Consider the following 27,129-nt stretch of genomic DNA (forward strand, 5'->3'; position numbering starts at 1 on the left):
CTTATGTCTAGTCTAAATCTGCCCTTCATCCTATCAATACAAACCTTTCCCAACAGTCCCTTCCCAGCTTTCCTGTAGCCCCTTCAGGAACTGGAAGGTCACTATAAGGTCTCCCAGGAGCCTTCTCTTCTCCAGGCTGAACAACCCCAACTCTCTCAGCCTGTCCTCATACGGGAGGTGCTCCAGCCCTCTGATCATCCTTGCGCCCCTCCTCTGGACCCATTCCAACAGTTCCATACCCTTCTTACGCTTCATATGCTCGCAAGTGGGAAATACATTCTGTGACCAGCCTTTGTCCCATTGCACAGGATTGTTGGAAATCGCTCCCTCATGTCGCCCAGCTCTGATAAAGGATGCTCACTTTCTAAAACTATAGGAGTCTTAGAGAGTTTTATTTGCCGACACTTTCAGCACCGCGGGGCGCGATGGGAACTCCTGGGGAAGAGCTCGCAACCAGAAAAACGCGGCACAAGGACCCTCATCGGGCCCAGGCAGCCGCTATTCGCTCAGGAGTTCGGACGCGACGCTGTGAAAACCTCCCCAGGTCCCACGCCACGCCTCCCCGCCACGCCTCCTCGCCCACCGCCTCCTTACGTCACATCCGCTCCGCAGCGTTTCCGGTGCCGTCATTTCCGCCGCCGCCGCCGCGAGCGCTCTTCCCAGCCCGGCCAGAGGGGCCTCGTGTCCCTTGCCCGGCTCCCCGCGCTGTGCCGCCGCCATGGCCATGAGGCAGACCCCCCTGACGTGCTCCGGACACACGCGGCCCGTGGTGGACCTGGCCTTCAGCGGCGTCACCCCCTACGGGTACTTCCTGATCAGCGCCTGCAAGGGTGAGCGAGGCCGGGGGTGGGGGGAGCGGCAGCGGACGCATTCATGGCATCGTAGAGCGGTTTGGGTAGGAAGGAGCTTTAAAGATCATCTAGTTTCAACCCCCATTGCCATTGGCAGGGACACCTCCCACTAGATCAGACTGCCCAAGGCCCCATCCAACCTGGCCTTGAACACCTCCAAGGGTGGGGTAGCCACAACATCCCTGAGCAACCTGTGCCAGGGCCTCACCACTCTTATAGTGAAGAAATTCCTCCTTATGTCTAGTCTAAATCTGCTTTTCTTCAGTTTATACCCACTGTCCCTAATCCTATCACTGCAAGCCTTTGTAAACAGCCCTTCCCCAGCTTTCATGTAACCCCCTTCAGATAGTGGAAGGTCGCTATAAGATTTCCTCATAGCCTTGTTTTTTCTAGGCTGAACAATGCCGACTCTCTCTCAAAAAAAGGGACCCTCTGATCATCTTTGTGCCCTCCTCTGGAGCCATTCCAACAATTCCATATCCCCCTTATGTTGGGGGATTCCAGAATTAGAGCCTTTGTGCCAGTCTGCCGCGCGGGCATGCCCTCGGGGGTGGTGTGGGATGCACATTGTCTTCCTTAGGGAGAGGGTTGGGGAACCCGATGGAGCAGCCGATGTTTGCCACGGCAGTTGTGCTGGGCTGCTCAATTCTGCCAGCGAAACTCTGGTACCTGTAGAGTAATACTGACTTAAGATGGCACTGAATGGAAAAAGGAAGGGGGAGCTGGTTTTTCCTGGTGCTCTGGGTTAGCCTTGGGGGGAATTAAAGCCCGTGTTTGCACGGTTTGGATCTGTACTGAAGTGCTGGGCAGGAAGGACACCCTCAAAAAGATTTATTTCTAAACATCTCTATTCCTCCTGTCTGTGCACGCATGCTGTAGATTTTGAAGTGAGCTCCCATTTAACCTGGGCAGCTGCTTTGTTGAATGTAAAATGTTGACCTTCATATCCTTTCACACGAGAACCCTCTTCTTGTTACATGGATAGTATTTCCCTTTCATAAATGTATGTATTATACTTATGTATGTATTTGCAAGTTTAAAAGGACATTGCTTTCTGCCTTGGAGTGCTTCCAATTCAAGTCTGCATCTTCTTGTGTGAACAACCTTTCGATAGCCCCCCAGGAAAAATAATCACAGAAAAGGCTTTCTGTTTCATTTTTGCAGCATCTCTGTATGTGTTTTAAACTTATCTGATTACAAACACAAGACCTGCTTCTGAGTACTGTCAGGCTGAAAATATTTTCCAAAGGGGGAAAAAAAACCAAACCTGTCCTGCCTGAAGACACCTTGAGGGGAAAAAGAAAAGCAATAAACCAAAACTAAATGAAATGCTTCTTGCTACCTCCCTTCTACCTTAAAGAAAAGCTACTGAAAACTTTTCTCTCCTTTGGAGTAGTATTTTAGTGTCTAAATTGTTTTAGATGCATGCAGCAAATACAGCTGCATGTCTAAGCTCTTCAGCTAATCTCTCTTACAGAGAGTAGCATCATAAAGTATTTTGCATTTCTACATGCTGTTCAAGGGGATTTTTTTTTTAATGGCTTCTTTTTTTTTTTTTTTTTTAATCATGTTACCTGAATATTGGGTTTGGTTTTATTGGTTTTGTTTTGAAGATGGTAAGCCTATGCTGCGTCAGGGCGACACAGGAGACTGGATCGGCACATTTCTGGGTCATAAAGGTGCTGTTTGGGGTGCCACTTTAAACACAGATGCCACTAAAGCAGCTACGGCAGCAGCAGATTTTACAGCGTAAGTGATTGACTGTCTTTGATGTCTGCACTTTGGATTTAGTCTATAGCGTTCTTTGGTGACATATAAATATAATAAATTACTGAGTCATTTGTTTCTCTTTAGTAATTGTTAGCTTATTTATGGCTAGCCAAATCAAAATCCCGACTTTTAGGTTCTTGAAAGCAGCTACATTTAATTCCATCATGATGAATAACTATGATTGCTTCCTGATAAATAAACTTGATTACCATATCAGTTTGCTAGAATAATATTTCAATATGGCTCTGATCTCTGGCACTGTAGTTAAAACAGAGGTGAAAGTGATTTTAATTTTTTTCCTACCAAGTGGCCTCTTTTTGTTATGAGAAACTGCTTGTGAAAATTGTAGTGAATTATTTCTTTGATTTTTTTTTTTTTTTGCTGTTGTTTATTTGTGCTGTTTGCACAAGTTGGCACAAGTTTGGCAAGTTTAATCCTGTTTGTGGAGGGCAATCACTGTTAAGTTGCAGAGAACATCCTTTGTCTTAAAACTGAAATGGTAATTGGTCTGCATTATCTTGAAGAAAAGGAAATGATGGGGTAGTAAAAAAAGACAAAACCAAAACAACAAAACTTCATTAAAAGCATATAAACTATTCTCACTGACTACATAACTTAAAAGAATGTAGCATTTAGCATACAATGTTATGATGGTGTCAGGACAGGCTGTTTACATACTAATCTAATTTTTCAGGCTGATTTGTCCTGGTGTTTTTTATGACTATTTTATAAATGTTTTCTCTTGCTATTCAGCAAAGTGTGGGATGCTGTGTCAGGCGATGAACTAATCTCACTGGCTCATAAACACATTGTCAAAAGTGTGGATTTTACACAGGTATGAAAAACCTTTATACCTTGTTCACCAGGAAAGTAAGCTCTTTAGTATGTTTTTACAGTTAGTTATACATGTAGAACTTAAATGTTAGAGGCTGTCTGAAAGAAAGAACTGTTATATTAAGACTTGTAAATGAATGCTGATATTTTGATTCAAAATAGAGTTGACCTTTTATAACTTCTGTTTCAGGATAGCAATTATTTGTTAACAGGTGGACAAGATAAACTGTTGCGTATCTACGACTTAAGCAAGCCAGAAGCAGGTGAGTCTGCTCTTTAGAACCAATTCTTGGGGTTTGGAGGTAAATAAAAGTTCTGAAATTAAGAGCTACTTTCTGTTAGGAATCACAAAAGATGAAGATTGTTTTACAAATGTAATGTCTGTAACCTTTTACTAAAATAAGTAAGATAATATGTATGTTTGAAGTTTACACTTCTACAAGTGTTTATCTACAGTGAACTTCAAGGATAGCAAGTTTCAGTTCAATGCAGACTGATCAGGAATAGGTCTAATCAATTAAAATTTAATAATCTGAAACAAAAATTCTGTGTGTTTAAGTTGCGTTTAAATATATGTTCATCCTGAAGTACTGGTGATTGATCTGAAGGTAGAGAACCTTGTTAAACTAGTGAAGCTTTTCAGATTTATGCAATCAGATGCCCTGTTTACATTTATCCTGTTCCCAGAGTAAGATCTACAAATTAAGTCATTAGTGCTTGATGTAGTTTCATAGTTTCCACTACGTGGAAATCCATATAGTTTAAGAAAGTTCTCAAACTGCTGCATGACACTTTTTCATTTTATTACATGTATTAAAATATTTGGCTTTCTTTTAAGAACCTGACGTTGTCAGTGGACATACTTCTGGCATTAAAAAGGCTTTATGGAGCAGTGATGACAAACAGATTCTTTCAGCTGATGATAAAACTGTTCGGTAAGAAAAAATAACCTTCTGTTTTCCAAGAAGCTCACTTTTTTTTTTTTAATTGTCATAATCTATGTGAGAAGATAGTAATGTTTTTTTGTAAGTAACACAGATTATTTAAGCCTACGTTATTAAAGCTGCATGCCTAATACAATTATATTCTGCCAGAGACAGAACTTTTGTAGTGATTCTAATTTACCCCATAAATGTCTCCTCCCTGATAAGAAAAGGTGGTCTCTGAGAACTACATATTAGAATAAATTTCTGCCTTTCATTATCCTAGAGAAGATGAATTTATAGATGAGGTCTTGTGAACATGCACTGTGCTGTGGTATTGGTGCATCTTCTGCAATCCAGCCTTGAAAGATGCACATGTCATGGACTAGCCAGGGTCTGGGATAATACAGAGGGGTATCTGGAAACAGTGCACTGTTGATTGGCGTATCCCCCTCTCTATGCCATGCTGATTAGTTGAGTAGGCTTTAGTGTTTTTATGAGATGACTCCTCCAGTTGCAGTTAAGCTTTTTGTTTACTTTATGCCCATTTGGTGGGAGATGTGCTGAAGCCTAGACAAACCGGTTGCTTGGGAGATGAATTGTTAAAGAACCTTGCTCAAACTAAGCTGTCCAGAAATGATGGGCAATGTGCCTTACTGCTTCCTCAGCTTTCTGGCCTTTATGACCAGTGTCATCTCATGCCTAGTTATCTCACCATTCTTATATTTATTGCACAAAGGAGAGAGAAATAGAATGATCTTTTCTGCTTTGTGGAAGGGTAAGTGGAAGAGTGAAGTTATTGGTGCAGTTCCCCTGTAGGTCTCCCTTTCTGTTCAGTTCTTATCGGTTTCCTGATGCTCAAGATAGTCAAGAGCCAAGTCTTGGGGTTTTTTTTTCTCTGAATTGTAGAAATAGAAATGCAGCAGTCAGCTAATGAATGAAGATTCTTATTTGTTATAGCAAAACAATTGGATTTATTTTCTGTTCAGATAACTCTTGCACCCCTAGATAGGAATGTTATTTTAAATGAATCTCTGTTCTTAGTATAAATTCACAGAAGTACCTCTTTTCCTTGTGAGGTAAAAAGCAAAGTGGAATCTTTGGGCCTTGCTTTTAGAAAGCTCTGTTACAAGACTTTTAACAAGGTTTTTAATCTCTAAGAGAATCCTTGAGTAGTTAAATCATATGTGTACCATTTAAGGTTGTTTCATTAAGCTTCAAAAGTAGCGGTATTTTAAAGTAATTGTCTTCAGTTCACCTAGGCAAAGTTTTAAGATGAGGGTGCCGCTGAAAATCCAAAGTAACTGTGGAATCCAACCACATTCTTTGTTAGATGGCTTTTCTTGATCCAGATCTTGCCATGGATGGGAGGTCAAGATGGTTTGATTTGCTCAAGTAATCTGAGATGGGTTTTTTTTCTCCTTTTTGTTTCCTCTTAAGCCTCTGGGACAGGAGTACCATGACAGAAGTAAAGGCCCTAAATGTTGCAATGTCAGTGAGCAGCATGGAGTATGTTCCAGAAGGGCAGATACTTGTGATAACCTATGGGAAGACTATTGCTTTTCACAGTGCAGAAACGTGAGTCTAAAACACAGAATTTTCATAAACTGAATAAGGGGCTTGGCTGAGGGTAAAAACTGACTGTACAAAGCCCAAATCACTAAGCTGTCAGAACTGGCATTAGTGGACATCTTTGCTTGCCAAGTTGTGAGAGGTAGTGTGAAACAACTACCCTTTCCTAAAATAGCGAACCCTAACTGCATGTAAGATGCTAGACTGCAAAGGTTTGATGCTATTTTCATATTCACACTAATTGTAGTTGTGGTTAAATTTAAGTTTCAGCCAGGGTTCAGAGAACTAATTATTTATACATCTCTATGATGTTTTAAGAAAGCTAGCTATACACTTAAACCCATTACAGAAAGTAGTCCTGAATGTTTTCTGCTTATTCAGAATTAATTTCTTGCTTGCAAATCACACTCACCAAGTGTTAAAACTTGTTTCAGAAACTGGATTGGGTGTATTCTGTTTTTCTGTTTTTCTTAAAAGCAGTTGTGATTTGTGGAATCACAGTTTATTTGCTTTCAGGTTTTTTTGTAAATGAAATTTAATAACAAACTTTTCCCTCTCAGTCTAGAGCAGATTAAATCCTTTGAAGCACCTGCTACAATCAATTCTGCATCACTCCACCCTGCAAAAGAATGTTTGGTTGCTGGTGGTGAAGATTTTAAACTCTATAAATATGACTATAATACAGGAGAAGAATTAGGTATGTTTGTCTTCTATAATTAAAAATGAGTTCTGAAGTGGGTATGAGGTTAACGGAATAATGAAAGCTGTAGTCAAACAAAGTCTTAGCATATCATGCAGTACAAGAGAAAAGGTATATTATCAGTTAAGCATTTTTTCCTATCTCATCATACCTACTGTTACTCTTCCAGAACTAATTAAGGCCTCCATTAAATAGCTATCTGGACCTATTTAAAAAGAAAAGTCATTCTGTATTGCTGCAGTAGCTGCTTGAGTGCTGTGCTATAGCATTCATTAGATGCGTCCAATACTATGTTGCGGCTATTCGCTTTTATGAAAATGCGACGTGTTTGTGTTCTTGTTAATGTTGGCCATATATATCTCAAAAAATGTGTATTTTAAGTATCTGTTGATTCTGTCCTTGTTTAAAATTGAATGTATGTAGAGTGATTGAAGGAACAGAGGGTGTGTACCCCATGCTGCTGGCTTGCTTTGTAATTTTGCCTAGGGTAATTAAGCACCTGTTTTCCTGCAGTTTATAAAACATTAATATGTTACCTAACTTAGAGATGGCTGAGATAACAATTAATAGAAGCTTTATTTTGCATCAAAAATTAAATACTGGGGAAGTGCCCCCCATAAGGTTTTTTTGTCTTCTGATCAGTTTTTAATAATTAATTTTAGTTGCTGACTAAGATCTGAAGTTAATGGTTTTGATGTGTTCTTCTATAGAATCTTACAAAGGACACTTTGGTCCAATTCACTGTGTGAGGTTTAGCCCTGATGGAGAGTTGTATGCAAGTGGCTCTGAGGATGGTACACTAAGGCTGTGGCAGACAACAGTAGGGAAGACTTATGGTCTTTGGAAGTGTGTAGTTCCTGGTAAGTGTCTGCTTGTTCCTGGTGAAACTTGGCTGCTTTGTGTGCACTTTCTAATGAATTATCAGTTATAAGGGGTAAACATCTGACTTTTGTACAGTAACTGTGCTGTCTTCTGAGGGTCTCTATATCCACTGAAGTTGGTTAGATTTAAGGATTTACTTTCGTAGCTGTCATTTAAGCAATTAACTTCAAAACTGTAAGCTTACTGAATCCACTATGTGGATAGTTAAGCAAATAGTCTGATGTATTTTTTGTATTTTAGAGAAAGAAATACCACTTTTATAAGTCTTAAGTATATAAGAATCTCTAGAAAGAATTGTGATTGATAGGTTTATTTTATATTGTACTTTGGTTTTGTAAATTAGCAGGGGGTTATAGCAGTGTCTAGAAGACTGCAAGTGACTTACAATTAATGGAATTGCTTCCCCCTGCTGTTTCTCCTCAACACTAAATTAAGTGGAAAATGGTTTGGTTTTTTGTTTCGGTATTTTGTTTTTTTTTCCAATTAAGCTTGGGCGGGGGGGGGTGGAACTGAAGGTACTGACTGGTTTTCCTCCCTCCTCTCTACAGAAGAGGAGAATGCAGAAGCAGCAAAAGCAAGGACCACCCTTCCAGGAACTGCAGAGGAAGAAATAGGTAATGCACAGAACTACCAGCTTCAACTTAGTTAAAAGATCAGTCAAAATGGTAGCATTGTTAGTGTGGAAGAGGTAGTTTTCCCAAGATACCTTCTGGCATTTTTCACTCTTTTGCAAAAAATTTTTGAACGCATTTTCCTGAAAATGACCATGTGGTAAGTGTCAGACTAGTGACTGGAGCTGTGCAGACTGAACAGATGGGGCAGAATAACTGGATCAGGTTAAATGGGAAAGCAAACTGAACTGATCTTTATGCAATCCCTGCAAAGTTTCTTTGGTTTATATATCTAAGGCAAAGTTAAATAATACCCTTTTTATTTAATTGCAGAAGAACTTCCTTCTGAAAACTCAGATACAGTGTACAGCTCAACTCCTGAAGTTAAGGCCTGATTATCGCAACTGTTACGCAGCCTATGGACGTATGAGACTAAATCAAGTGAACGGTGATAAACAGCAGCCTTCCAGAGTGCGCTCTCTACATAAGGCAAAGATGGGCAGTAGTTGATGAGAATGCAGTGGAACCGGCTAGGTGTTGTCTGTAAGAGAACTGAGTATCCAAAAAGAAAAAAAGACAAGTAGTTAGAGTTCTGCTATCTTTTTAGCATAACTACCTACTGTCTTTTCAAAGAAGTGTGCAAGCCAAGATCCAGTCTCTCCAATTTCAGTTAAACTCATTGTAGTGCGTTTTCTTTATTATGGAGAAGAGATGCAATGGCTTTTATCCATTCTTTTTTTCTTGAAAGTCAGGAAATTTGGCTTTGGTTGAAAAGAAGGGATTGTGTACTAAAAATATTTGGTTTGGGTTTTGTTTCATTGTACGCTGCTTCTGAACGTTTAAATGTTTTCAGTTGTCTAAATAAAATGCCTCTCAAAACTTTTATCGTACTGTTGAGCATTGGATTCATGAAATGGAAAACCAAGTTAATTCCATAACCCTCTCTCGCATCTTGGTTTTGTACTACACAGAGGGAAAGCAATAAGAATGTTTCAGTGCTGGTACAGAGGGTGGCAAGTTCTTTGATCTGTAAGCTTTGTGTCTTTTTATTCTTTAAAGTTTTGATTTGAGACTCATGTTTACATTCAAACTAGTGAAAACGCCTAAATTAAACGTGCTGCCTGAAATATTTGGGTGTACATAAAAATCTCAGAGGCTGGCTATGAATCTGTATGAAGCTTGGGTTTAGTCCTACAGACTCTATAAAAAAGTTACTCTTTAAAGTTACAAGACATATTTTCTTCATTAAAAAAACTACCGCCATTCTTCCACTTGTCACTTCCTTTAATGCTGTGCTGAGAGGTTTATGTAACATGCCCTGTATGGAAAGGAGGAAAGTTATGCAGAGGTATATTTATTCATACACCTTATTTTTTTTTTTCATAATCACACATGTTCTTACTGTTCTGGATTTTTTTCCCAGGAGTACAGTAATGCGGTCGTCTTAGAAAATTGGAGCTTGACATTTGAAAACTGGGATATAAATTGAAACATGGCCAATTCTGTCTGAACATAAGAAAATACTTTTCTAGTGTGAAGGGCAGTCAACCACCAAACAGGTTGCCTGTAAAGGTCGTGGAGTCTGCAGTCAGAAAACCAACTAGCTGTGGCTGTAAGGAACCTGCTGTAGCTGAGCCTGCTTGAGCAAGTGGTTGGAATCTGGTGGCTGGCTGGTGGTTGTCCCTTCTGGCTTCATCTAGTGGGCAGGCGAGTAAGAAATAAACAACGATACCATGAATCATAGTTTCTTAGTGCAATACTAATATTAAGGATATGTTGTTTTGCAGATTTCATCCCAAAATTAGTTTTGCAGTTTTCTATTTGTATTTTACCTTAAAACCAAGCAACTCACAACCCTCTTGATTTACAGCTAATTGTTTTAGCCTTATTAAATCTGTTCAGGCTTTATGATGTCTTAAAATGTATCTTCATTTTACAAACTGACAGATGTGTTTAAAACAAGAAACTTGCACACCCCTGGTGAAACTTCTTGCAGGTTTGTGATCTTTATGGTGTATTTCAAGCAGGCTCTGTGGTGTTTCACAGAGAAGCCTGGAATAGCATCCTTTGATTTCAGAGCTATGACCATTTGCTGCTGTATATGTTGCAGCTGTGAGTTTGTGGTTTCTTTGCTAGCACTGAGCAAGTAGGGCTGAATTTGCAAGTTGTTCCATCTGAATGAGAGTATTAAGAATGTTTAATATAAGCAAGTTTGTTTTGTTACAATTTGGAAAAAAGCAAAGGCCGTGAAGTTGTCAGTGGCTTTGTTACCAGGCTTCCATTTTCCAGGTCTTGCCAGACAGCTTTACAAAGCTGGTAATTTTATAGAGTCCATTGTGTACATGTGACACCAGTTTTGACTTGAAGATTCACTTCAAAGAAATTGGAAGTTACCTGGACTCATTATCATCAAGACAGAAAGTCAGGTGTTATTTATAAGCAGGGCTTAGAAGGGAAGCTGTATAAGGAGCAGCTAAAGTCTCTTGGTCTGGTCACCTGTGAAGAGAGGTGACTGAGGGGAATTCTTATTGCAGTTTACTGCTTCCTCACAAGGGCAGGAGGAGGAACAGGTGTTGATCTCTCTGGCAACTGATGATAGGACCTGAGGGAATGGCAGGAAGATGTGTGAGGAGAGGTTTAGGCTGGATATTAGGAAAAGGTTCTTCAGCCAGAGGGTGGTGGAGCACTGCAACAGCTTCCTAGGGAAGCCAACACAGCACCAAGCCTGACAGTATTTCCCCCTCTGAAGAAAGGCAGAATGAGCTGGGCTTGTTCAGCTTGGAGAAGTGAAGGCCTTTCAGTATTTAAAGGGGGCTTATAAGAAAGATGAGGAAAGAACTTTTTAGCAGGGTCTGTAGCACCAGGGCAAGAGGTAATGTTTTAAACTAAAAGAGGAGAGGCTTATACTAGATATTAGGAAGAAATCTTTTATGTTGAGGGTGGTGAGGCACTGGCATAGTGCTGGCAGTGGTGGATGTCCCATCTCTGGAAACATTTAAGGTCAGGTTGGATGGGACTCTGAGCAACCTAATGTAGCTGAAGATGGTTGATGAGAAGCTCGACGTGAGCCACCACTGTGCGCTCACAGCCCAGAAGTCCAGCCGTATCCTGTGCTGCATTAAAAGAAGTGTGGCTAGTAAGGTGAGGGAGGTGATTCTGCCCCTCTGTTCCTCTCTTGTGAGACCTCATCTGGAGTATTGTGTCTAGTTCTGGAATCCTGAACATAAGAAGGAGATGGAACTGTTGGAACTTGTCCAGAGGAGGGACACAAGGACGATTAGAGCGCCGGAGCACCTCCCACCTCAGAGAGTTGGGCTTGTTCAGGAGAAAAGGAAGCTCTGAGGAGATCTTATAGCGACCTTCCAGTATCTGAAAAGGGCTACAAGACAGCTGGGGAGGGACTGTTTAGAAAGGCTTGTAGTGGTAGGACTAGGGGCAATGGGTATAAACTAGAGAGGAGTGGATTTAGGCTAGATATAAGGAAGAATTTCTTAATGAGCACAGGTTGCCCAGGGAAGCTGTGGCTGCCCCATTCCTGGAGGAGTTCAAGGCCAGGTTGGATGGGGCCTTGCCCAAGGCCCCATCAAGACCTGGTGGGACGTGTCCCTGCCCATGTCAGGGGGGTTGGAACTGGATGAGAAGTCTGGCTGGAAAGCTGCCTGGAGGAGAAAGACCTAGGGGTGTTGGTTGACAGCTGACTGAACATGAGCCAGCAGTGTGCCCAGGTGGCCAAGAAGGCCAATAGCATCTTGGCTTGTATGGTGTGACCAGCAGGTCCAGGGGGGTATGCTCCCTCTGTAATTGGCACTGGTGAGACTCCTCCTTGAATCCTGTGTTCAGTTCTGGGCCCCTCACAAGAAGGATGTTGAGGCTCTGGAGCGAGTCCAGAGAAGAGCAATGAAGCTGGTGAGGGGGATGGAGAACAGGCCTTATGAGGAACGGCTGAGGGGAGCTGGGGTTGTTTAGCCTGGAGAAGAAGAGGCTGAGGGGAGACCTCATTGCTCTCTACAACTACCTAAAAGGAAGTGGTGGACAGGAGGGTGCTGGCCTTTTCTCCCAAGTGACAGGGGACAGGACAAGAGGGAATGGCCTCAAGCTCCACCAGGGGAGGTTCAGGCTGAACATAGGAAAAAAAAAAATTCACAGAAAGGGTCTTTGGGCACTGGAACAGGCTGCCCAGGGAGGTGGTTGAGTCACCTTCCCTGGAGGTGTTTAAGGCACGGGTGGACGAGGCGCGAAGGGGCATGGTTTAGTGTTTGATAGGAGTGGTTGGACTCGATGATCCGATGGGTCTTTTCCAACCTAGTGATTCTATGATTCTATGATCTTTGAGGTCGCTTCCAACCTGAACTATTCTATGATCCTAAGATATTCCTCCTTCTGCACGGGGGTTGGACTGGATGACTTTCACGGCCCCTCCCAACCCAAACCATTCGATGCTTCCACGCCGGGCCCGCTCCGCCCCCAGCGGCCCCTTCCCGCTCGGAGCGCCCCGCACCGCCCACGGGCGCAGACCCCGCCCTGCCGGGCCGGGCCGGGGCGTGGGCCATGGCGGGCCGGAACCCGGGCGCGCCGCTGGGTAAGGGCCGGGGCCGCGGGGCGGGCGGGGGACGGGGCTGCGGGGGCGGGATCCCCGCCGAGCCCCCCCGCCGGTTGGCTGTCTCTGTCTGCCTGGGAAGCCGGAGTGGAGGAACGGGTTCGCGGTTCCTTCAGAGCCCTTAGCGTTCCTCTAAAGGGGGTTGTAGAGAGGTGTGTGCCGGCCTCTTCTCCCAAGGGACAGGTGATAGGGCAAGGGGGAACGGCCTCAAGCTGCGCCAGGGGAGGTTCAGGTTGCACATTAGGAAGAAATGTTTCACCAAAAGGGTCATCAGGCAGGTGGTGGGGTCGCCATCCTTACAGGTTTTTAAAAGACAGGTAGATGAGGTGCTTAAGGACACGGTTTAGTGGCAGATAGGTATGGTTGGACTCGATGATCTCAGAGGTCTTTTGCAACCCGGTGATTCTATGATATAAGCCTGTTGGAGGCTTATTGTCCCTTTGGTGCTCCAGGTGAAGCAGAAGTTGAGGTTCACCCATCACGTACAGGCTCGGCTTGAGAGCACGGTACCAGGTTGCAGGAAGGTTGGGTCTGTAGGACGCAGCACCTGTTAGTTCTGTCACAAGCTGAGGCTAGTCCTGTCTTCAGCACTTTTCTGGTTCTCACTGAATAAACCTTCCCCTCTCCCATCTCCCCAAGAGGTTGAAACGACTTTTTGTTCGTTGGATTCTGATTTGCAGATTCAGGATGGTACAAGAAGTAGTTACGAAAAGTGGAATATTTTTGATTTAAGCTAAAGTAAAATTTCATCTGAGTAATTGTGTTCTCTGAAAGTTAGACAGAATGTCCCTCTGACAGCATATTTTCTTTCAGACCGTGATTGCCTCTGTTTGGAGTCTCTCCCTATCTCAAAGGCAAGGTCAGGCAGACAGCTGGAGCCATCTCTGAATTAGCAAGAGTTTTGACTGTTGTGAAGTTCATGGTAACATTAATATTAATATTAGTCCTTGGAAATTAATAGAATATGCATAAGGTTTCTGGGAGAATTTATCCACATGCGTGTAAGTCAGAAATATATTCTGTCCCCAGCTCTTGTCTCGCAGCACATAGTTGATGGAGATCACTCCCTCGTGTTGCCCAGGACTCATAATGGATGCTTGCTTTCTAAAAATCCGAAACAAGTCTTAGAGAGTTTATTTGCCGACATTTTCAGTATCAAGGACTTTACCTCTCCTTATAATTCTCCTTGTTTGCTTGCACTCTGAACACAGGTGTTTGCAGGTCATCTCCAGGCCAAAAACATGGCCTCTGATCAAGCAGAGAGCTGCCAAGGAAGGGTTTATCTGCCATTTCCCATATGGAGCTCCTCTTCTGCTGATGATTGGGTGAAGGAGCAAGGGCTACAGCTTTATGGCTTCTCCACCCAGCAAAACGCAGCTGCAGTGGTGGAGTGAATTAAGGTGATTGGCTTTCCTACAGTCTGTCTTAAGTGTATGATAATTTAGTCAACATGAGTAGATGGACAGTTAAGTGAAGGAGGTTCAGGAGTGGATTCATGGAATATGGGAAGCAAAAGCCTGCTGTTGTGGAACAGGGAGATCTCAAAGGTTACACGATCAGAGTTCAGGAGGCCACGCTTCACGTTGTCACGTTGCTATGATCCTGTCCTTAGCACAAGCCTGCGCATTTTTACAGACCGAACGTGCAGTTTAAATGATTAGATAGCTGAAAGTTGACTCTGTTTTCATTCTTCAAAGTTGCATTGCTCTCTGATGTGCTTATCCATGGGCTGCTTGCAGTGACAGGTAAGTTTCAGCTGTAGCCATCTGAACAGCATATTTTTGCTGAAACAAACATGTTAATGAGGTGGCCCTAACTGTTTTTGTTAAACTGCAGCATACTCACCATGGCTATTTCTAACAGCTGCCTTTTGTTGGCTGCTTTAAGGGAGGAACTGAACCTCCCTGCCATTTGCTGTCCCACTAAAGACACGTGTGAAATACGTTAAGTGATACATTTTAAGTAAGTTGCTCTATCTTACCTGAAGTTCTGTATCTTAGCGTGTAGCTGTAGTAAAAAAAACACATGTTAAACCCTTGCCTTTATCTTTCATGGCCACTAACAATACAGACTGCTTCTGTAACCTAGGCACTTTGGCTTTTGAAGGTTTTCCCAGCTTGTGCCGACAGCTCTAACAGTAATTCAAATGATTTGCCCCATATATCACAGAACATTGTGTAAGATTATAGTTTTCTAACAGGGACACCTAGTGGTAAAATATCTTTTATTTAATTTGAGTACTTTTTTGTGTTTGCTGTTTCTGTGTTTGCTATGTAACGTCATTATTAAAGCAGTAAATTTCTGATGCTGCCATTAGAGAGCATCTATTTGTTTATAAATAGCAAGCCAAACTCTTTTCAAATCATGGCATATAATGCTTTCCCATATGATATATTTTTTTTGTAAAAGAAATACGTTTTTGTAAAAGCCTTTAATTCATCCTTTCTCTCTTTCTTCTTATGACTGTTCCTTAACAGAACAAGGTGTTTACTTGGAATAAAGAACAGATGTAGTAGATGTAACTTGGATAAAAGGACACTGTTTTGTATTAACTAGTCAGAGCGCCACAAGTCTTATACACTGATGCGTTTGCTATCAGAAAGTTGTGTGAAGAAGGTGGATAAGGAATTTTACAAGTGTTTCATTCCACAGGGACTCTTTGCAGAGTTATTCTTGGGTATTTGTGTTCACCACAATGACTGCAGGGTCTGGAAGGGGTCTACCTCTCCTGCTGTGCTCCCAAGGATGCTGGATTATAATGGACCAGGTGCTTCATGTTTTGTCACTTTTCAAAAAAGTATCAGATGCCACTTCACAGCAAAATAGTGAAACACATCAATGAGCATTAATTTTGTAGTGTAAGCTAGTAGCATACTCCTCGGGTTTAACTATGAAGTTGCAGGCACCTGCCACAAGGGTTGTCTGCTCCCTGTGGATGGAATTTTCATGCAACAGCTTCAAAGGTAATGTAGAAAGGAAGATATTAAGTAACCTTAAGTAGACCCAGAAAATGGCAAGTAGGATATTTAAAACCAGCAGATAACACAGTCAATAATACTCTACTTTGAGGCTGATACCAAACAGAGTAATGCTGGGGCCTAGCTTGGGACCCATCTGTTTAACATTTGTACTCAATGACCTGGAGGAGGCGATAGACTGCTTGCTTATAAAGTTTGCAGAGGACACTAAATTAGCCAGATCAGAGGGACACGACCTAGCTGGGAAAATGGGTCAACAGGAGCCCGGTGGCATTCAGTGGTGTCAAAGGCAGAGCCGCGCTGTGGGGGAGGATGAGCTCTGGCAGCCACACAGCCTGGGACTTGCCTGCTTGGGGAGCAGTTCTGCTGAACAGCCCCACGGCTCGGCGGGCAGAGAGTTGAGCATAAGCCAGCAGTGTCCTGGCAGCAGAGATGGCCAACAGCCTCCTAGGGTGTACCAACAATGACACGGCCAGTAGCTCCTGGGAAGAGAGGGATCATCCCCTCTGCTTAGCACTTGTTAGACTGAGTCCAGTTTTGTTGTTCCCCAGTAGAAGAATGAGATTGTTAAACTGTCACAAGTTCAGCAGAGGGCAACCAAGATGATCAGGGACTGACGCACTCACCCTGTGAGGAGACATTGAGGTGCTGGACTGGTTCAGTCAAGGGAAGAAGTGGTTTGGGGGGTCCTAATAGCAGCCTACACATTCCTATGGGGAATGTATCAAGAAAGCAGAACTGCGCTTTTCATAGCATTGCATGATGGGATGAAGCAAGACAACAGGCTTGCCATGAGACAGAGAAGTTCAAACTGGATATAGGAAAAACATCTTCATGCAACACAGTCTGATGGTGGGGCAGCTTGTCCAGAGAGGCTGTGTAGTCTCTGTCCTTGGGTCAGCCTGGTCTGAGCTCAGAGCTGACCCTGCCTTGCTCAGGAGGTTGGGCTAATGACCTTCAAAGATCTTGCAGCCCAAATGATTCTGTGATTGTGTGTTTTTTACCTGTATGTGTCTGTATATAAAGAAACATGTATGTATTCTGAATAATGAATAATTAGTTGCAGTTGTTTTGCGAAGTATATTCTTGGATTATAAAAAAAATAAAATCTCCGTTGCTCAGCCCTTCCAGTTGAAGGGCCAGAAATAAATTCATTATGTTTCAATTCATATTTATAATTATAGTTGGTATTTCTGAGCCATTTATATGTGAGAGCTAGCCTGTTGGTAAGTGGCATTTAGATAATGAAGTGTTGCATCCCTTTTCAAGACAGCATAATTCTGTTCTAATATATTAATAGCTGTTCTTAGCCTGCGTTGTGGCTGTTTCTTCACTGTTCCTTTCTAACACCTCTTGAATCTGCTGGATAGTTTTAATCAAATTTGAAGGACAGATAGATGTCTCATAAATAAGTAAATCACTGGGTGGAGTGACTGAATTAGTCCCTCTGTTGAGGGTAAGGCAGGCACAGCTCAGCAATTACACGACTTTTCATTACATCTTTTCAGGTCGGCTTTGTGCAAGTAGCAATGTCCTGTTCTACTTCATGGTTGTGAGGACCATAGCAGGACAGATGAGTTACTGGCATGAGGAGAGGTCTCTGGAGCTAGGGAAGAAGAGAGGGAACAGCAGAGGACTTGAAACTGGAGGAAATCAAGCTTCCATTGTTCTGCAGCTTGCTTTCTGAGGGAAGGCTTGTCAGCGGTATTCAAACTGCTTTGGAGGATGCCATGATCTATTTCATGCAGTCCATGGTCAGTGTTTTGTGATTTCACTAATGTCACAAGATAATAGAGCTGATTGCTAGTTCAGGGCTCGCGCCTTAATGTCTACTTTAATTTTCTGAATGCTGATGACATGGACACTGAACTTCTCATGTATAATGAGAACCCACGTGAAATAGAATAGACCCACAGCAAGAGTCACTATGGGAAAATAGCTACGGCTTCTGTCTCTGAGGAATGCAATAATCCCCAAACCTCTTCCGTGGTACGGTAACTGGAATAACGCCTGATCCTGAAGCCTTTTCTCAGTCTTCAGTGGCTTTGCTCATCTATGCATGGCCAGCTGGGGTCAGCCTGTGTCCAGCTGAATACGTCTTTTCTCCACTAAAGGTTCAGCATACAGTTTCACTCCTTTCTCCAGTATTAACAGCTTTCATCACTCCCTTTGCCCATTTTGTCATGTGTTCATGGGAAGAGCAGGAGCACACATGCTGTTTCTGGCAGAGAGGAGGAAATAACCAGTTGGGGGGGCAGCTTTTTCTGGGGACAGCACTGCCTTAAAATGCTTGTGAAACTACAGCCTCAGGCATTCTTGAGCTTTCTGTTTCACCATCTGAAGGGGTGCCATCTACACATTTTTTTAAAGCTTCTGAAAAGCATAGTCTATTTCATGAGGCATGTGTTAGGTATCTTAGATATTTATGTAATTATACTAATGAAGTGGTTTTGTTTATTGTTTTCTGAGGAAATGCTTGGTATTTTTTGATTCATGTTCTTCGAAGAGAGGAGATGAATTTCCTGTTAAGATTTTGAATACGATTTTTTTTCAAATGTCTTCAGAGAAAAAAGTAAACTTGAAGAGTGATTACAGAATATTGGCTAATTAGCTATAGTGTAACTGCTTTAATTACTTTTGTCCCTGAAGCCACATGACTGTGCAGATGACTAGCAGATGACTTATTTAAAAAAAAAAAAAAGAAAAAAGATGTGTTCACACTGCAAGGTTAATGAGCCTAATTAAATATAGTTTTCCTTAGCCAGATACTAAATCATAAAGCTTGGGGGAGTGGGGGAAGGGGAGAATCCAAAGGCAGTTCTATTTCAAATAATGGTTTTATTCTGCTTTTTAGTGAGAAAAAAAAAGCTGGAATTGTGAGTGATTTTTCTGAATAGAGGTACTTATAAAGATTTGGTGAGACCTCACATGGCAAACTTTGAAAGTCTATTTAGAGACAATTATGCTGAGACATATTTGTTTTCACTTTCCCACTGCTTTAATTAATGGAGAAGTGGGCTTGAATAAAAGGTCTGTATTAGACAGAAGTCTCCATCTGCTGCTGTGTATTACCAGAACCATTGTTCTTCCTCACTGTGCATTTTTTTATTACACCATTTTATTTCTTTTAGTAAACTGCATAATGTCTAACATCAAGTTACACAGGCAGGATAGGATTCTTATTTTTTAGATTTTTTTTTTCTGTTCAGTTTTCTGCCTGCTCTGTGCACAGTGTTTTAGTATCCCACATGTGAAAAAAGACTTAGATATACAAATTCTATGGTCTTTCAAGGAAACGTGAGTCTCAGGCCCAAAAATTAGATATTATACCTTACTGACCTCACTGCATCACTGTGTGTCAACTACCTTCATGACTAGTCTTGAATTAATGAAAGTAGAAGGTAAAATGTGTCACACAGTGAAAAGGGCTTAAGCCAATAAATTTAATCGTATTTGCAAAGAACATGGAATCAGCTATCAGCTAGTAACTTTCACATGTGACTTTGGGCAAAGCTTATTTCAATTCCACCATTCTTCCTATCTTTTCTCCCGTTGATACTGATTCTACTTTTTTCATTCTTTTTCCTTTTTTTTTTTTTTTCCTTTCTCCAAATGGTATTATACCTGACTATTTCCTTTAGCTTATCTACTGGGCAGCATTGTATTTCCTGAAAAGATTACTCAGACTTTCTGAGGAGCAATGCTCAAAAGTCAAGTAGGAACAGATAGAGTAACTGAATGTGTGTTTCTACCAAATTCCAGCACCAGATGAATCAGACCAAATCCTGTCCAAATAATAAGTAATGAAGCCTTAACCTACTTGTGGGGGAAATTTCTATTCTTCATTTGCATTTTCATCTGCAACCTGAATTTTCTGTATTGAACAGACTGGACAGCATTTTCATAGTCTTCCAACCTCTTCTGTAGAATGCTGTGGGGTTTGAAGATTAATTATTTAGTTGTGTTTCTTGTTTGTCTTTCATAATGTAGAAAAAATAGGTCAGAGTAGAGTAAGTGGAAGGATCCTTATTAGAGAGTGAGAAGCTGAGTTCCTCCTCTAAATGGCTTTCTCTGATTTTATCACGTTTTCCAAAGGAGCTGAAAGGTGGTCATGCATCCATCAGAGTTCAAATGTAATCTTGATAAATTTGATTATAACGAAATGATTCTACCTGAGCCCTTGGCACATAGCAGGAGAATCCCAACACAGAGTTTGTGTTTCCTTTATTTATTTGTTTATTTGATTGTTTGTGTTTTAAGCTGCTTGCTAATGGATAAGTCTGTTGCTTTGAAGGTGGAGAGAGACAGTGAGGGTTTGTTGTTGGACTGTTTTGCAAGCTCCTCCTTTTCTTTGTCACCAAACAGCGAGACTGATGCTAAATTCTGAAAGAAATCTTTAAATTCTGTAGGATTCCTTTGAAATGCCGTCTTTGATTTAGTTTTTCTGCTTAGGGCCAACATTTTGACCTTACAGATACTGCTCATTTAGTTGCTTGTATCCGGTAATAGGAAAGTGCTAGCAAGGTGGCTTTCTATGCTCAGAACAAGATTTTATTTAGCTGTGTTTCATGCCTTTGTTCTGTATTTCCACTGAGTCATCATTACACTAAATTGGTTTCTCCAGAGCTTTTTGTAAGTATAATTAGGAAAAGAAGCTTGCATTTGCACATACTTTAGCTACTATATTAGTTCTGCACTTTTTTTGGCTATTAAAACTTTAAAGTAGAAAGAAAAAAAAATTGAGGGGAAGATTCCTGTACAAAATCAGTGATTTTGGCTGTCAGCTTTTGAAAATTTTTAAACCTTTTTTAATCAATGTGCTTGAGGCAAATGCAAGTTTAATATAGTTATGAAGAAGACTCATAAAGATGAGGTGCTCTTAATAAATAAAGCCACCCAGAATTATTATCCATTGTTATCCAAGCCCATGTCCGTATACCAACCATACGTGATGATGGTATTTGATGATTGATGGTGGTGATTTACTGATAGTGGTTAATAATTGTTAATGTTACTTCTGGAGTACTTTCATGGATTGCTTGTATGATTAGCATTTAGAATAATTACTTATGCTTTGGGATATGAGAGATTCTAAAGATACCTGAGGTTTTTTTCCTGTTTACTTCTGTGAGCAGTTTGTGTTTAACATTCAAAATTATGCTTCTGGTTTATCATAGTAAGCAGAAATTCAAAGATTTAAGAGCCTGAACCCTCAAGTCTCCTTCATCACTTCATTAAGCAGTGTCCAATTTTTGGTGCTTCTATTTTTGGACAGTTTAATGGTTTCCATAAATGCTGAGCATAGACTTCTCTTTGGGTCTGGTTATTGTTTATGGATATTATAAGTCATTGAAATTGTGAGCCATGCTGTCTGCAGTGGGCACCTGAAGGCATTCATATGTTGAAGGTGTTGCCTTGAGTCCTCCAGAATGCTTGGCAAGGTGAACATCTTGTGGGCAGGCAGGTATGCATCTTAGCTTCCAGGTAGGTATGTTGCCCAGGAATTCAGTGCCTTTGGAAACTTGCGGTTAGTCAGGCCCTACTAGAAAATTCAGTAAGAGTAGCTGTAGACAATAACAACCCAAATGCTTTGTGATCTGAGGGTCTGTCCAGAGTATTTGGTGATGGTGTGGGATACAGTTGCTGTAAACAAAGGTTCACACGCACAAAAAATGCTGTTGCATCTTGGGTGCCAGCGGACACCCAGGATAATAGCAAAGGACTGAATAAATGTTGCTATATTCAGGATTGAAGAAGTAAATCAACAAGCAATGGCAGAAGGCTGTTTTGTGTGGTTTTTTATATGCTACATGTATAATAAATGTCACAGTCCAGTACTGGCAACATAGTGTCTTTTGTCTGCAGTAAGTTAATTCAGTTGTAATAGCAAATAAAATATTCTGTGTGAAACATTCAGTTCACAGAACATACCCTAACAGTGTTATTACGACATTTTGGACTGGTGATAAGTATGCAAGCCCTTAAAAGGACATGAAAGCACAACATGCTCTTCAGAGGTTCAAAACCAAGCTACATCTTTCTTCTGAAGTCCCATACTACAGATTAAAAAAACATAGAAATAGATGATACTTTTTTTTTGTCTTTTCGCATCCTAGAACTTGGCTGGATCTCAAAAGTGCATGTGAATCGACCTGCAGTTGTGAGGCATGCAGAACAAATTAAGAAATGGAGGACTGTGAAAGGTAATTGGCAAGTAAGTGCTCTTTTTATGCATTCTGTTCCTGTATTTTTAAAGCAGTCACTCTCCCCCTCCAGGCTGTGATATTGAATTTTTTTTCAAGATACATGTAAACTTAAAAGATGTGCTTGTCCGTGTCTTACTTTAATAATTTGTGTTTGATGATGATGGGATGGAATAAGGTGATGCATTTATCCAAACAAGTTAAAAACCTTATAACTCATGAGTGGCAAAACTGCAAATGAATTTAAGTCATCTTTATTCATGAGTGGATTAAATTGTATATTACTGTCCCACTGCATTTATTCTGTTTCCCAGACAGAATTCTCTGCATGCTGCCTTCTTATTTTTTAATTTTAAAGCTGTAAGATATGATCATGGTCCCTGTCAAGTCTGACCTACCCGGATGATTTTTCTTTACTTAAGCGTCCCCAACGTGTGATTTCTTTGCTTAAGTAGTTCTTACCTAAAAGTCAAAAATCCTGACTGACTATAGCACTTGAAGGGTAGTAAAAGGAGGAAAAAAAGGGAGGGGAAGGAGGGAGGAAGAAGGAGGCCACTAGCCCACTAGTATTAAGAGGACTGACTTCTTGTCTCCAGAGACAAGCTAAATGATTGGGTTTTGTCCATCTTAATATAAAATAGGTTCATGTAAGCCATTAATAAATCCAGTGGTGCAAACGAACTTTTCTTCAATGCTGACTTTTATTCATTGGACATGGATGTTTAGAGTGTCTCGGCAGTTATCCTCAACTACTGCTGTTACTTCTCTCCTGGCAGAGTTGCCAGATACTGGCCTGGTATGCATTTTGGTTTCTCCAGTTTGTACATTAATGCAAAGCCGTCAGGTCAGCAACGCAAGCTAAATGTGTCCTGCCAAGCAGAGCAGGTGAGGCATGGCCACGTGTTGGCTTCTGCCACCTCAGCAGCAAGAGGGGAAGTGCTGAGAAGGGAATGGCAAGCAGAGCTGGCTGCAGGACACCATAAGTGCTTTGGCAGGGTTCAGCCAGGGGTAAGGTTTGAGAAATGGCACACAGCAGCCCTGGAGCTCACAGTGAGCTCTCAGCCATGGGGTTGTAACCAGTTTCCAAAGGACATATTGATTGTTCATTTGCCAGACAGTTCTGCTAGCAAATGTGTGTGATTCCTTCCCTTTCATGCTAAACAAGTTGTTTACTTGAAGCGGTAGCTGAAAACCTGGAGGAGGAAAGAAAGAGACTGTAAAGCATCAGTCTTACTAGTACAGCATAACAGAGCAAAGGAATAATCATTTAATTATACTTAATGCTTAAAAAAGCTGTCATCCTGAGCTTAGCATTTTGGGCAGCCATTCTGGTTTGACTGAAGCTGTGTTCACAATAAGATCTTGGGGACAAGAGTCTGGGGTTAATTTGATGTAGCTGTAAATCCTACTGGAAGTTCCTAGAAAAAACGTCCTACTTGTTACATGAACCCAAAAGCTTGTGCTTTGAATGCTATGATTAAGTGAAAAAATGGACTTAACACTGAGGAAAGTTAGACACAGTCTCAGCATTTCTCAAGAGTTTCTTATGCATAAAAAGTCACTTGATACCACGTTTAGCAGTCCAGTGTCTCTTTGTTGGGAAATAGTGTCAGTGAGGAAATCCAAAGAGCATTCCATAACCTTGGCTGTCATCAGATAGTGCAGGTGCAGTAATGTAAAAAGTAAGTCTTCTGATTTGACCAGAGTTACTACATAAAGAACAAAGACATAGAGCGCCACAGGCTTTGATTACAAAGAATCATTGTGAAGAAAGGGATTCGGTGTCACTCCCTCAGCATGGTCGTAGGACAGATGTTTAATTTTGACTAACACTTCTCCACTCTCCTGTGTATTAACACTGGTACTGAGCTACACGAGTAAGATTTTACTTTGAAGAATGCCAGAAGCATCTCTCCTGTATTTGAAAACTGACATTGCAGGAGAGTCATGTGCTGTTTATTTCACAGGAGATGATTTTGAACCTTTACATGTTTGAATGTAAGCAGAACCACACTCTGCAATTTTGAAGTCCATTTCCCAGAACACACATTATAAAAACACTTAAAAGGTAAAGTTTGTACCAGTTCTTGGAAATCCGTGACTACATCTGTCTTGATGACTTTATGATTCAATTTTTAAGAGACGAGACAAAGATTCCCTCAAATGAAGAATAAAATATCCAAGTAAAAGAAACCTAAAATAATTTAAAGTGAAGAACCCTTTATGAAATATTGTAGGGTGAAAATAGAAATCAGTTAGAAACAAACAGTCCAACTAGTAGAAACCAGTAACAGTTTATTGATCTCTTCAGTCACCCCAAAGCAGCTTTCAGTGTAACATTTACTACGAGTTCAGAAAGGAGACTTCTATCAGTGTGGAGTGTGAAAGGTTTGTCAGTTGGCCACCTGATCAAGATTTGCAGAGTAATACTTCCATGCAAAAATAACAAGTTTTGCTGCCTGTACTGACAAATCATGTTACTGAGCGGAGCCATCTGAGAGGGACTTAATGTACTCAGACTTTGCCATTGCAAACTCTCCCCTTGTTGGGCAAGTGCCCACTAAAATATGTCAGCTTTTAGTGAAGCTATCACTGTTAATGAGAATTTGCTGGAAGATCTTCAACAAATACTGCAAAATAATGACTTAAGCTTAACTTTTGTTTACCAAAAAAGTTCAGAACATTTTCTGTAATGCTTCTGTTCCATTCTCCAACTAATGGCTTTTGAAGTTCTACAGCATTTTCATCAAATCATGCTTTAGCCTTGTCACTTAGCTCTTGCGTCTGTTTTTTTTTTTCACCAAATAATTACGGATGGTTTTGCTTCTCAATTCACACAAAAGAAAGTGGAAACATCTGCAGTCTAGACCCTAAGTTTTAAGAAGTTTGGGTTCTTACCCCTCCACTGATTCCGTGTTTCACTCTCACAGCAGGAGAAGCATGCAAACATGCAAGTATGCAAAATGCTGATGTGAAGACTCATCTGGTCACTGGCAGTTGCAAACCTATGCTGTTCTTGAAGCATGTGTATGATTTCTTGTGCATACAAGGCTTAAAGATACATACAGTATGTCTGTATCTTTAAGGCAATGTATTGTAACAGTGATGTTCCTCACATAGATCATGTTTTTGTCTTTGTCTTGCAGAATTAATTTTGAAACAAGATGCTCTTTGTCCAGGTAAAAATATTTGCCTGATTCAAAGTCAAGAGTCCCATTTAGTGCTTAGTTGTTGCAACAAAAACTGAAATTCGGTTCTGAGAGCTCAGGCTTTTGATTCCAAATCCTTTCTGTATCATTAGATACTGTCCAAGACATGAGCAGGTATTTGCCAACCCTGTCTGTCATAAACCATTCTTTGCATATCTTCCATGTTATCTCATGTGTTTTCTCGTTCTTAGAGCCAGGCTTCTGATTTCTGCATCTTCTAAGTCAGATTGTCTTTGGAAGCTTAAACATAAATACTAAATTCCTTGCTTCACTCCCTTTGTAGGCTGCTTGGCTGCTGAAGGCTGTCACCTGCATAGACCTTACCACTCTTTCAGGTGATGATACTCCTTCGAATGTTCACAGATTGTGTTTTAAAGCAAAGCATCCCATCAGAGAGGATCTGCTGAAAGCCTTGGACATGCATGATAAAGGTATAATACCTTTTGGTGGGTGTATTTTCTAGAGAAAATGTCTTCATTTCCTCATTTATTTTTTTAATTTTTCAGAAAGGTGTAAAAATGACCTCTTCTTACTTTAATGGAAGCAATTATGGTAGGCAGTGCTGCAGAACTGGTAGTCCTGAGGAAACAAACTAGGTCCTATATGGTCTTATTCAAAGAAAATGTCTTAAATTCTAATTGCAAAATATCTATTTGTTTGAGTTAAGAATACAAGGAGAAAAAAATCCATTCTCAGTTTGGTGATGAAAATGAAGCGTGGTCTCAGGGCCGCACTGTATGTTACGATACCTAATGAGCAAATTTGATATGGAAGCCACAAGTGTGTAACCTGAGTGTATATCTTTTAATAACAGTGCACTAAGGTGAAACTAATTGAGCATTCTGTTAATCTACTGGTGTCCTTACTAAATTAGAAAAGGAGGGAGTGTTTATGTGACTCCTTTGAATTTCATGCTTAGCGGTTGTTTCTGTATGTAACTGCTGAGCCTGCCACTCTGCCTGTCAGAAAAGATGCATTTCACGGTCATAAGCATGTTATTTTTCATTCAGGAAACATTCTCTGTTACTTGCTTGTTTCAGTAGTCAAGATAAGGGACACCTTTTCAGCCCAGTCTATTTAAGGAATCCATTCTGTAGTAAGCATATGTAGTTGTGTGTCGTCACGTATATACACACACATGTGTGCACACACAGAGTTCTCAGCTAAGTCAACAGAGTTGAAGGAGTAGAATACAACCCTTAAGAACTGGTACTAAAATTTTCATTGAGATTACTCAAGCAGGCTCCATCTGATGTCCCAATGTTACATCTAGGACTGAACACAATAATATTTCGAAGCAAATTGAGACTAAATATATATATCTCAATAAAACTTTTTTTATACTTAAGCAGCTTTTCTGAATTTTTCCAGATGTAGTCACTGATGTGTTAAGTGAATACCATTTGACTTTTGTCCTGTCATGTTTGCCTTATGATGATCTAACAAAAGTAATCCCAGCAACATTTGGGGCATGTTTTTACTATTGAAATATTTGTTTTACATGGGCATTGGTCTACAGTCTTACAATGTAGAACCAAATAGGATTCAGGCCTGTGGTCTTAAGCCATACACACATAAAACATCAAAGATTAGTCTTTTTTTAAAACTTGGATTTATGGACTCCTCAGGCAGTTGAAATATTAAATATGAAGTCAGTTATCTGAGACTTTAAGAGAACAGTATTTTAACTAGAAATGCAGTGGGACTGTGTTTGCGTAAAGACTAGTCAGTTGCTGCTGGGCTCAGTCTAGCTCAACAAGGCAAGGACAGAACTTGACGGTGCAGTTTCTCTTACAGTAATTTGCTAACTAAGCATGTCTTAACTGTACATGTTGGCATTAAACCATGAATCTGTCCATAAAAATCTTGGCATTTTAACACCTGTCAGATGAAGGCGCATGAGAGAGGTAACAATATGGAGAAGTACCTGAACCATTTGAGCAATGTAACGGGCAGCCCTAGTGTAGGTGCCTAAGAACCTTGTGAGAAGGCAGAAGTT

The 27,129-nt window shown here is 41.0% G+C and overlaps 3 protein-coding genes across 3 annotated transcripts in view; all 3 read left to right on the plus strand.

Moving 5' to 3' along the window:
* MGST1 (microsomal glutathione S-transferase 1) overlaps positions 1-27,129 on the plus strand; it is a 274,023-nt gene that overhangs the window by 66,322 nt on the left and 180,572 nt on the right. The gene's annotated exons all lie outside the window — the stretch shown is intronic.
* STRAP (serine/threonine kinase receptor associated protein) lies at positions 618-9,026 on the plus strand. The gene is made up of 10 exons (XM_069861827.1): positions 618-830; positions 2,465-2,600; positions 3,375-3,456; positions 3,646-3,718; positions 4,294-4,390; positions 5,819-5,956; positions 6,511-6,647; positions 7,361-7,510; positions 8,081-8,146; positions 8,477-9,026. Exons 1-10 carry the CDS (start codon positions 719-721, stop codon positions 8,536-8,538), a joined length of 1,053 nt encoding a protein of 350 aa, XP_069717928.1. The 5' UTR covers positions 618-718; the 3' UTR covers positions 8,539-9,026.
* The window catches only part of DERA (deoxyribose-phosphate aldolase), a 55,800-nt gene continuing 41,336 nt past the window's right edge, over positions 12,666-27,129 (plus strand). The window contains exons 1-3 of the mRNA XM_069861858.1: positions 12,666-12,722; positions 21,835-21,932; positions 25,414-25,561. Coding sequence (XP_069717959.1) covers positions 12,692-12,722; positions 21,835-21,932; positions 25,414-25,561 — 277 coding nt within the window. The 5' untranslated portion in view covers positions 12,666-12,691. The remainder of the gene's footprint in view (positions 12,723-21,834; positions 21,933-25,413; positions 25,562-27,129) is intronic.

This window comes from Phaenicophaeus curvirostris, chromosome 1 (genome assembly GCF_032191515.1).
Source record: "Phaenicophaeus curvirostris isolate KB17595 chromosome 1, BPBGC_Pcur_1.0, whole genome shotgun sequence".
NCBI lineage: Eukaryota > Metazoa > Chordata > Aves > Cuculiformes > Cuculidae > Phaenicophaeus > Phaenicophaeus curvirostris.